We start from the raw sequence: 12,256 nt of genomic DNA on the forward strand, positions 1-12,256 counted from the left end.
TGGAACAAAGAACATTGCAGTATAGTACGGGCCCTTCAGCTCACAACCTGCCAACCTTTTAACCTAGTGCAAGATCAATCTAACCCTTCCCTCCCACATAGCCCTCAATTTTTCTATCAGACATGACATATTGAATAGGTACTGTAATATATTGAGCTCCAGAACTTAATCCCCGACTAATGAAGACCAACTCAACATCTACTTTCTTAAGAAGCCTATCAACTTGTGAGGCACCTTTGAGGGATTGATGAGTATGAACACCAAGTTCCTAGCTGCAGGACTCCCCACTCTGAGCACATGTGGATTGATGTCGCTGTGAGAGTGAAGAATTCTGAGCTCACTACACAGTCCACACCTACACATGAACCGTAACCCATTCACTCCGCTGCCCAGGATACGATTTCACAGCTGAGTCGCAGAGGGTTTAGCAAGGATGCAGCGACCATGCTGAACCATCTTAGCCAAAACAAGGTGGCAGTTGTCAGGAAGTGTAGAGGAGGCTTTACCCAAACACAGAGCAGCGGAAACGATTCTGCTGTGAATGGTAATCCAAATAATAGACCGCAAAGTAACAAGCCATGAGGGGCCACAAAACAGAGAACAGAAACTAAACACATCAGGCAACAAGATAAACATTAGGCAGGGAGAGTGACAACTGGGAGCAACTGAGGTCGGCTGGTTCGATGAGCGAACAAGGTGTGTAGATGAGAACTGGGGTTATATAGGCTGCTGGAGATGAGTCTGGAATGAGTGACGGGGGAATCCTGTTAGCTGGGAAGACTGGGATGTGCTGCCTGTGCAGGCTGGGAGGTGTCAGCGGGAGCAGGCTTAAGAGCAGTGAGTGGAATTTGCACCCATCTCTAAATCCAGGCTGGGGAGAGATACTGGCCTTGGGATGTGTGAAAGTTGTGGGCCTCGGGAGGACAAATCCCTCCCTAGTTTATACTGGCAGTTCTGATGTGTCTAGCAATGAAACATCAAGGGATGTGGTATAGCGTAAGGAGTCAGAGATACTGCCCTCATGGGGTTGGTTGGACTAAAAGATCAGCATGGACAGGCTGGGTCAAAGGGCTTGGTTCTTTTATTTTTAAGTTTTATTTTAGGGATACAGCACAGACCGGGCCCTTCTGTCTTACCATGCTGTGTTGCCCAGTGACCCACTGATTTAACCCTAGACTAATTACAGGACAATTTACAATGACCAATTAACCTACTAACCAGTGCGTCTTTGGACTGTGGAAGGAAACTAGGGCGCCTTTAGGAACCCTACACAGTTCATGGGGACAACGTAGAAGTTCCCTACAGACTGCACGGGAATTGAACTCTGAACTCTGAGCAGTGGATGAACCAGGAGGTACATTGCCTGCTGAAGGCTACATCTGTGACATTCAAGTCTAGCGACCCAGGCCTGTACCAGAAAACCAGGTATGATATGCGGAGGACTATTTCAAGAGCAAAGGGACAATTTTAAACAAGGTTGGAGGCAACATCGGATGCACGGCAACTCTGGCAGAGTCTGCAAGATATTACTTCCTACAAAGCGAAACCCTTTTGCATGATTGACAGCGATGCTTTACTACCAGATGAACGCAACACCTTTTATGCATACTTTGAAAGGAGAGCACAACTACAGCTGCACATAATGAGACTATAATCTCTGTCTCAGAGACCAATGTTAGGCTGTCTTTAAAGAGAGTGGACCCTCGCAAGGCGGAAGGTCCCGATGGAGTTTCTGGTCTGAAAACCTGCGCCAACCAACCAGCGGGAGTATGCAAGGACATTTTCAACCTCTCACTGCTATGGGCAGAAGTTCCCACTTGCTTTAAAAAGGCAACAATTATACCAGTGCTTAAGAAGAATAATGTGGGCTGCTTTAATGATTATCACCCGGTAGCACTCATATCGACAGTGATGAAACGCTTTGAGAGGTTGATTATGACTAGACTGAACTCCTGCCTCAGCAAGGACCTGGACCCATTGCAATTTGCCTAACGCCACAATAGGTCAATGGCAGATGCAATCTCAATGGCTCTTCACATGGCTTTAGACCACCTGGACAACACAAACACCTGCGTCAGGATGCTACTCATCGACTACAGCTCAGCATTTAATACCATCGTTCCCACAATCCTGATTGAGAAATTACAGAACCTGGACCTCTGCATCTCCCTCTGCAATTGGATCCTTGACTTCCTAACCAGAAGACCACAATCTGTGTGGATTGGTGATAATATCTCCTCCTCGCTGACGATCAACACTAGTGCACCTCAGGGGTGTGTGCTTAGCCCACTGCTCTACTCTCTATATACACATGACTGTGTGGCTAGGCATAGTTCAAATACTATCTATAAATTTGCTGATGATACAACCATTATTGGTAGAATCTCAGGTGGTGACGAGAGGGCGTACAGGAGTGAGATATGCCAACTAGTGGAGTGGTGTCGCAGCAACAACCTGGCACTCAACATGTAAGACGAAAGAGCTGATTGTGGACTTCAGGAAGGATAAGGCAAAGGAACACATACCAATCCTCATAGAGGGATCAGAAGTGGAGAGAGTGAGCAGTTTCAAGTTCCTGGATGTCAAGATCTCTGAGGATCTAACCTGGTCCCAACATATCGATGTAGTTATAAAGAAGGCAAGACAGCAGCTATACTTTATTAGGAGTTTGAGGAAATTTGGCATGTCAACAAATACACTCAAAAACTTCTATCGTTGTACCGTGGAGAGCATTCTGACAGGCTGCATCACTGTCTGGTATGGAGGGGTTACTGCACAGGACCGAAAGAAGCTGCAGAAGGTTGTAAATCTAGTCAGCTCCATCTTAGGTACTATCCTACAAAGTACCCAGGTCACCTTTAGGGAGCGGTGTCTCAGAAAGGCAGCATCCATTACCTCCAGCACCCAGGGCATGCCCTTTTCTCACTGTTACCAACAGGTAGGAGATACAGAAGCCTGAAGGCACACACTCAGCGATTCAGGAACAGCTTCTTTCCCTCTGCCATCCGATTCCTAAATGGACATTGAATCTTTGGACACTACCTCACTTTTTTAAAAATATACAGTATTTCTGTTTTTGCACATTATTAAAAAATCTATTCAATATACGTAATTGATTTACTTATTTATTATTATTATTTTTATTTTATTTAGTATTACTATTGTTTCTCTCTCTGCTAGATTATGTATTGCATTGAACTGCTGCTCAGTTAGCAAATATCACGTCACATGCCGGTGATAATAAACCTGATTCTGTAATCACGTTGTGCTAACTGCTACGCTGCCACAGCACCTAACCCACTCTGGAACTCCACTGCCATTAACAGAGGGAGGAACGAGCGGAGAATGGAGAGGCTTTGGCTACCTGTGGATGTCTGGGTCAGGGTCTCGGCTCCCTGGTCGGTGTTGGTACTGGCGTCCCTCCTCTCCTCAGCATTCTTCCTGGTGGACGCAAAGCAGTGCAATTCCGCAGCAGTTATAAAGGGGGAGCTCGCCAAGTCCTGGTCAGGCAAGAGGGAAACACCTGGACCTGCACGGGTTCAATGCAAAATTCAGAGCTTCAGGAACAGCAGCAGCACACGGGGGGGGTGGTGGGAGGGTCACTCTGGGGTTATGTGAGCAGTGATGGAGAGCTGACAATAGGGGTGGAGATGGGGAAACAGTGTGTATTGTGGGGGGGAGAACAGAAGTAAAGGGAAGGTGAGGAGGTATAATGGGATGGTAGAGTGAAACTGGGGTAACAAGGGGATACTGGGCAGGGGAAAGGGAATGGATGGACGGACAGTGGAGTGAGGAAGGTGGAGGGGGAAGGGAATGGATGGACGGACAGTGGAGTGAGGAAGGTGGGAGAGGGAAGGGAATGGATGGACGGACAGTGGAGTGAGGAAGGTGGAAGGGGAAGGGAATGGAAGGACGGACAGTGGAGTGAGAAAGGTGGAGAGGGAAGGGAATGGATGGATAGGAACAGTGGAGTGAGGAAGGTGGAGAGGGAAGGGAATGGATGGATAGGGACAGTGGTGTGAGGAAGGTGGGAGAGGGAAGGGAATGGATGGACGGACAGTGGAGTGAGGAAGGTGGGAGAGGGAAGGAAGGGAATGGATGGATAGGGACAGTGGAGTGAGGAAGATGGGAGAGGGAAGGGAATGGATGGACGGACAGTGGAGTGAGGAAGGTGGAGGGGGAAGGGAATGGATGGACGGACAGTGGAGTGAGGAAGGTGGAGAGGGAAGGGAATGGATGGACGGACAGTGGAGTGAGGAAGGTGGGAGAGGGAAGGGAATGGATGGATAGGGACAGTGGAGTGAGGAAGGTGGGAGAGGGAAGGGAATGGCTGGACGGACAGTGGAGTGAGGAAGGTGGAGAGGGAAGGGAATGGATGGACGGACAGTGGAGTGAGGAAGGTGGAGAGGGAAGGGAATGGATGGATAGGGACAGTGGAGTGAGGAAGGTGGAGGAGAAAGGGAATGGATGGATAGGGACAGTGGAGTGAGGAAGGTGGGAGAGGGAAGGGAATGGATGGACGGACAGTGGAGTGAGGAAGGTGGGAGAGGGAAAAGGCTTGTGGAGAGGAGAGCAGGAAGATGGAATGGTGGGTCTTTGGTTGACGAGAGGGTCAGAGGAGCATGAGGCGGGGGAGTGGAAGTGCAGTGCAATGGATTGTTAAAGGGTGAGGTGGGGAGGCAATGACTGGGGGGAGGAAGGCATTGGACTCACCTTGCGGGACGGTCCCACATTGCGAAGGATCAGGTTCAGGTGGATCATCGAATGGTTCCTTCTGTTAAACACATATCACCCAAGTATTCAGCAGCCAGCACCTCCCAGCACAGACGCCCATCCCTAGACATCGGTGAGACCACCCACAGACCAGGCAACTTCACTCTGCCCACCACACATGTCTGGAGCTTCTGATCCCCAGGCATTTAACTCCCACACTGCCCTGCCTGTGCTTGGCTTCTCCACTGCTGGAAGGGTATGGTGGGTGGGGAGCTACATTCAAATCAGAGAAATGGCCTCTCACAACCCAATGGCACAAACATTGACTGTTCCACTTCCTGGTGACCTGCTTCCCCTCTGTCCTTTTTCCCTCTCCTCCCTTCTACCCAGTCCCTCCCACACCCACTCTAACCCGCACCACCCTGCTTCCTTCACCCATCATCTGTCCATCACCCCTCCACCCCCCAAACACTCTCCCTCTGTTCCGTACTCCCACCTCCTCCCCTATCAGACTGCATCACCTGCAGCCTTTGCCAACCCACCCTGAGGGGTTTTGCACTCACCCTGCTTTCGGCTGGGGGAGAGGGTGGGTCAGGGCTGATCACAGACTGCTTGGGTTGTGGTGCTTTATGAACTGTCTTCTCTATTCTTTGTCTCTCTCGTCGCCTCAGCCTGGGGAAATAAAGAGCTGTAAATGATGGCCCCCTGACCTCCATAACGTCCTTAACCCCCGCCCCCTCCCCCACCGTGAGTGCGCCAGTGGTCCAAGCCCGACTGTTCTTGCAGCGCACATTACGGGGGCGGGGGGACAGCAGGGTAACAATCTGTAAGACCAATCACAAACAGCAGAAAATCTGCAGATGCTGGAAATCTGAGCAACACACAGAAAATACTGGAGGAACTCAGCAGGCCAGGTAGCAACTATGGGAGAAGACAGTCGGCAGTTTTGGGCTGAAAGCCTTTGGTAGGACTCTGCAAGACCATCAGCCAGTAATTACAAGGTTCATGCTGTCAATACCCTTACCACCTCCCTTTCCATGCTACCCCTCACTTACACCCTTACAGCTCCGGGATGTGGAGGGTTACATACCATTCATACAGATCAAATCAATTACACATTGTACTGAGGAATGGTGGTTGCCCATAGTGTCCAATGATGACAGGAAACCTGCGTGGGAGAGTTTCTAAACTGGAAAAGCTATTGCACGGGGGCAGTTCCACTCTCCCGACCTCAGAAGTCCGAGTCCAGTGGTACAAACAAGTGTCACCAACCTGGAAATTCCTTGGTTGTAGTGGATGACCACGATATCTTCTGTGCCTCGTCATGCCTGTCTCACCAGGGTATGAGGCCGCCGGCTACCCTCACTTGGCTTAGCCCGCTTGTCAAAGCGGTGTACTAGGGTGTGGCCGATTTCACAGGCAAATAGCTACTTGGAGTATGTGGTGTGTCCAGGGAGTGGTAGCACCTCTGGTGAAGGGGCAGCTCACTCACCTTTGGTCCCCACAGTCATTCAGCCCTCACATGTGGCTCCAAGTAGCTCTTTACATGTACTGAGCTAGTATAAGGGAAAACAATAGACAACAGACAATAGACAATAGGTGCAGGAGTAGGCCATTCGGCCCTTCGAGCCAGCACCGCCATTCACTGTGATCATGGCTGATCATCCACAATCAGTACCCTGTTCCTGCCTTCTCCTGCTGAGCATTCCACAGATCCACAACTCTCTGGGTGAAAAAGTTTTTCCTCAACTCCGTTCTAAATGGCCTACCCCTTATTCTTAAACTGTGGCCCCTGGTTCTGGACTCCCCCAACATCCGGAACATGCTTCCTGCCTCCAGTGTGTCCAATCCCTTAATAATCTTATATGTTTCAATCAGACTCCTCTCATTCTTCTAAATTCCAGTGTATATAAGCCCAGTCGCTCCAATCTTTCAACATATGACATTCCTGCCATCCCTGGAATTAACCCAGTGAAACTAAGCTGCATTCCCTCCATAGCAAGAATGTCCTTCCTCAAATTTGGAGACTAAAGCTGCACACAGTACTCCAGGTGGGGTCTCACCAACAACAAAATGCAGAATAAAGTGTTGCGATTACAGTGCAGGCAGACAATAAGGTGCAAGGTCATAACGAGGTAGGTTGTGAGGTCAAGATTGCATCTTATCATACTAGGGGACTGTTCGATAGGGGTAGAGCCTGGTGATATGTGCTTCTAGGGTTTTGTATCTTCTGCCTAACAGGAAGGGGAGAAGAGAGAATGCTTGGGGTGGGTGGGTCCTTGATTATGCTGGCTGCTTCACTGAGGTAGTGAGAAGTGTAGTCAGAGTCCAGGGAGGTGTGGCTGGTTTCCATGACATGCTGATCTGTGACATCTCTCTGCAGTTTCTTGCAGCCTTGGGCAGAGCGATCACTGTGATGCATCCTGATAGGATGCTTTCTACGGTGCAACGATAAAAATTGGTGAGACTCAAAGGGGACATGTCAAGTATCTTTATAGCCTCCTCAGAAAGTGTAAGTGCTGGTGAGCTTTCTTGGCCACTTTCTCACTCCTAGGAACTTGAAGTTCTCCTTATGTTCTCCCCACATCAGACACACATCCAATTCTTATCACTTCCCACTCCAATCTTCTTCCCTGCTGAAACCCTTCTCTGTCCACACGTCCTCTGGTCTCTACCTAGACTGTGTGGAAATCCCTTCTCTGTCTCCATCTCTTGTTGCTTGTCAGTTAGCTGCCTGCACCCTTTCAACCGTGACTCCCCTCACCACCCCCATCCCTAAGCCAGGGTCACAGCAGCCGAGGCAGCTATGGTTTACTCAGCCCATGCACATTCCCACCTCTGTTTCCCGTTGCGTTGAGTGCTGGGCTCGAATGGCTGCAGATTCACTCTCAGCATGTGGAAGGTTTCAGCTTGTGTCCCTCCTGGGCTTTGTTGAGCTCGGTGCAGACGGCCTTGTTCAAAGGCAATAATGTCCTGAGCCGGGACCAACCTCGGCGGGTGGAGCACAGACACCTGAAACACAGGACAACACTACAGTAGTGCTATATCATACCGAATAATGAGAAACCATAAACAAGAGAAAATCTGGAAATCCGAGCAACACATACAAAATACTGGAGGAACTCAGCAGGCCAGGCAGCATCTATGGCAAAAAGTTCAGCCGACGTTTTGAGCCGAAACCCTTCAGTTATCTTATGTATTTATATTTATTGTGGTTTATTATTATTATAATTATTATGTTCTTTATCTTATTGTTTTTTTCTGCTGCATCAGATCTGGATTAACAATTATTTTGTTCTCCCTTACACTGGAAATGACATTAAACCATCTTGAATCTTGTAAACTGGACAGAGCAATGGTAGATGGAACTTAATTCTGAATTTTTAATTTAATTCTCTCTGTGGAGAGCAAAGGGCATGACAAGACACAGAAAATGTCATGTTTACCCACTACAACCAAGGAAGACCCCAGTTTGTGATGCTTGTTTGTACCACTGGACCTGGGCCTCTGAGGAACTGCCCAGTGCAACGGCTTTTCCACTTTAAAAACAGGTGTTCGGTCACCGTCGTTAATGATAGACACCACCATGACGCTAACATGCAAACTCCTTAGAGACAGTGGCAGGAATTGAACCCAGGTCGTTGGCGCAGTAATAGTGCTAACTAACTGTGACACTATTGGGCCATAGTAGCTTAGAGAGTCTGATGATGGTAGGGCTCTCGTGAATGACAAGAGCCTAGTTCCCTGGGGTAAAAGGGTGTAGGAGCAGCTCTGTAAAGCAATGATTTGCCACAGCTGGAGTACTGGGTGCATTTCTGCTTACCACATCACAAGGAGGTGACTACATAGGGAGGGTGCAGAACAGATTGCCTGGAATGGAGCACGTCAGTCATGAGGAGAGATGGAGTAAGCTGGATCTGTTTTCCCAGGAGTGCAGGAGTGAAGGATGATGTGGGGGACCTGACAGAGGAGCATGGACATGGTAGACAGTAGAAGCGTTTGTCCATGGCAGGGATATTTAAGACCAAAGGGAATTTAAGTTGAGAAGTCAGAAGCTGGAATGTGCAATTCACGGTCTGAGAAGGTTATTGAGATTGACAGTTCCACAATATTTATCAAGCACCTGGACAAATATACGGATTGATAAGGCTGTGGACAACATGCTGTGGAAAGAAATTTGTGACAGACTGTGGACCACGTACTGTGGAAGAAAGTTTGGTGGGCATGGACTCATTTGGCCAAAGGGCCTGTCTCTGTGCTGTGTACTCTGTGGTGGAGTGGATCACAGAGCACCCAGAGAACCTTTCAATAACCAGCTTAGATATCTTTCTAGCTCTTGTTGTGGTACATGTTGGGAGAAGTCTGGCCGAGTCCCACAACCCTAGGCCACCTCCGTGATGCCTTCCTAGGCTACCTCACCGACTCCTGCCCAGGCCACCGCCCCCGGTCCCTCCCACCTCCCACATGGCCTCCAGCCTTACCTGAGGTTCCAGACAGCGGCTGCTGTAGCAGAGTGGGGTGGCGAGAAGCTTCTGTTGTGTGGGGAGGCACTGGGCCAGAGAGAGTGGGAAGAGCGGGGTGTGTGTGGGCTGAGGGAGGCGGAGGAGAGGCAGGGCTCGCTGCGGGGGGTAGAGGCTGTGCAGAGGGAGGCTCCGGGATCTTCCTGCCCTCAGTCCCTGATTCCTGGTCAGGCTCTCCCTCCACCCACCATCCTCAGCCCGGCTGGGCACCCCCGCCTTGTATGCAGCTGAGTTCAGGTGAGGGGGAATGGAGGGCTGTGACGCAAGGGTAGGGGGTGCCCAGGCCTCCCGTGGCTGAGGGTTGGCGAATGGGGGGCGTCTCAGCTGACCCTGGGGCTGCAGGTGCAGCAGTGGGAGCCCACAGCTGGAACAGGGCCCAGGAATCGGCTGCCACGGGGCTCCATGACCGCTCTTGAGTAGAGGCTGGGGCAGAGTCGTATGCAGAACCTTAGGGAGCTGTTGCCCTCCACCCACACTAGCGTCTTCAGGCCTCGGGAGGGCTGGTAAATTCTCTGGGCTCTGGAAATGAAAGGAGAACATCAGTACACTGGTTTAAAGGACCATGTCCCCATAAACAACAACTTTTGCTGCAGAAATGAATGTGGAATAAATCCAGGGGGAGAGAGGGGGCAGTGCGATCAGTCTGGGGTATGGGGGAGCCATACGGCTGGAAGATACAGGCTCACACTTAAGCCACTTGGCTCATCATGAAACCATGGCCAAATTTTATTCAACCCCATTCCCCCGCCTTCTTCCTGTAACCCTCAACCCTTTGACTAATCTACTATTACTACTACTACTACATCGACTCAGGCCTAGGGGGCCGGCGTCGGGCACGATGACAGACTCTCCACTTCTCCCTCTCCCTCATCAGTTTGTTCAGTTCATCTACATTAGCCGCACCGCTGTCTTCTAAGAGCGTGTTGACCATAGTCTTGGGAGGGCACCCAGGATTCATCCTCCTGTGCTAGGGCTCCCATATGATGACTAGGCTGACAGGTAGCTCAGGGTGGCGTAGACAGTGCCCCGCTAGTTACAGTCTTCTCGTCTCGATTTTAATGGAGAGTATCGGTAGGTTGTTATAGAGTTCAACGTTCGTCATATGCTGTTGCCAACTCACATCAAGAGCCATCTGGAGGAGAGTCTGGGATCCGAGTGGACATGGAGGGGATGTCTGACTAATCAGAAACCTCTAAAAGTGGTAGATACACCCAGCCCAACCATTCAGCACATCTACAAAGAGCATTGACACAAGAAAGCTGCATCCATCATTAAGGACCTTACCATCCAGGCCATGCTCTCTTCTCACTGCTGCCGTTGGGAGAGGGGAACAGGAGCTTTAGTTCCACACTGCTAGGTTCAGAAACAGTTATACCCCTCAACCATCAGGCTTCCGAACCAGTGTGGATAACTTCACTCATCCTAACACTGAACCGATTCTACAACCTATGGACTCACTTTCAAAGCTCTACAACCCATGTTCTCATTATTTATGTACATATGCATTTATTTATATATTTATTTATTTATTCTGTATTTGTATAGATTGTTATTTTGCACATTGATTGTCACTCTTTCATTGATTCTGTTGCACAGTATTTCTTTGTTCCACTGCGAATGCTTGCAAGAAAAAGAAACTCGGGGCAGTTTTTGGTGAGATACTTTGTTAACAAAATTTACTTTGAAATTGAATCACTGCCTTAAATATTCCATGCCTCTACAGCCATCTGTGGTAATGAATCCCACAGATTCAAAACCCCCTGGCTAAAGAAATTCCTCCTCATCTCCGTTTTAAACTGATAACATTTTCCTCTGAGGCTGTGCCCTCGGATCCCACTCTCCTCCTGAAGTAACCATCCAACACCTGTGCACTCAGATCCCAGACTCTCCTCCCGATGGAACCCATTCTCTCCATGTCACTCAGATCCCACTTTCCTCCCAATGGAACCCATTTTCTCCATGTCACTCAGATCCCAGACTCTCCTCCCGATGGAAACATCCTCTCCATGTCACTCAGATCCCAGACTCTCCTCCCGATGGAAACATCCTCTCCATGTCACTCGGATCCCAGACTCTCCTCCTGATGGACATTCGCTCCATGTCACTCAGATCCCAGACTCTCCTCCCGATGGAAACATCCTCTCCATGTCACACGGATCATAGACTCTTCTCCTGATTGAAACATCCTCTCCGTGTCCACTCTATCCAGGCCTTTCAGTACCTAATAGGTTTCAATGAGATTCCCCTTTATTCTTCTAAAATACAGCAGGTTTGGCCCAGAGCCATCAAACACTTCTCATACATTAACCTTTTTATCCTGGAATCATTTTCATGAACCTCCTCTGCAACATTTCTAATACCAATACCTCTATCCTTAGATAAAGGGCCCAAAACTGCTCACAATATTCCAAATGCAGTATGATCAACACCTTATAAAGCCTCAGCATTACATCCTTTGCTTGAGCAAAACAGACACAAAATGCTGGATGAACTCAGCAGGTTAGACAGTATCTATAGAGATGAATGAACAGTCAACTTTTCGGGCTAAGTTCTCACTTGCTGGATAATCAATGTCAGGGGTGAGTCATCTTTCAACAGGACAGCGATTGAGATTTAAAAGGCAGAGCTTCGAGGCAGTTTCTCTGACTGGAGGAGCAACCGATCAGCAGGAGGCAATGTATAAAAAGAGCTACCTTTTAACATAGAACATAAAAATTTACAACACATTACAGGCCCTTTGGCCCACAATGTTGTGCAGATCATGTAACCTACTCTACAGACTGCCTAGAATTTCCCTACTGCATAGCCCCATAGCTCCATGTACCTATCTAAGAGGATCTTAAAAGCCCCTATTGTACCCGCTTCCATCACTGCCACCGGCAGTGCATTCCACGCACCCACCATTCTCTGTGTGAAAAACTTACCCCTGATATCCCCTCGGTAGCTATTTCCAATCACCTTAAAACTATGCCCCCTTGTGTTAGCCATGTCATCCCTGGGAAAAAGCCTCTGGTTATCCACAC

The 12,256-nt window shown here is 49.1% G+C and overlaps 1 protein-coding gene across 3 annotated transcripts in view; it reads right to left on the reverse strand.

Moving 5' to 3' along the window:
• cplane1 (ciliogenesis and planar polarity effector 1) overlaps nt 1-12,256 on the reverse strand; it is a 328,946-nt gene that overhangs the window by 96,907 nt on the left and 219,783 nt on the right. For all 3 annotated transcript variants that reach the window (XM_063049649.1, XM_063049647.1, XM_063049648.1), the window contains exons 33-37: nt 9,195-9,752; nt 7,550-7,725; nt 5,277-5,385; nt 4,714-4,774; nt 3,365-3,529 (exon numbers count right to left, since the gene is read on the reverse strand). In XM_063049649.1, coding sequence (XP_062905719.1) covers nt 3,365-3,529; nt 4,714-4,774; nt 5,277-5,385; nt 7,550-7,725; nt 9,195-9,752 — 1,069 coding nt within the window. The remainder of the gene's footprint in view (nt 1-3,364; nt 3,530-4,713; nt 4,775-5,276; nt 5,386-7,549; nt 7,726-9,194; nt 9,753-12,256) is intronic.

Source organism: Mobula hypostoma, chromosome 5 (assembly GCF_963921235.1).
Source record: "Mobula hypostoma chromosome 5, sMobHyp1.1, whole genome shotgun sequence".
NCBI classification, from domain to species: Eukaryota; Metazoa; Chordata; class Chondrichthyes; order Myliobatiformes; family Myliobatidae; genus Mobula; species Mobula hypostoma.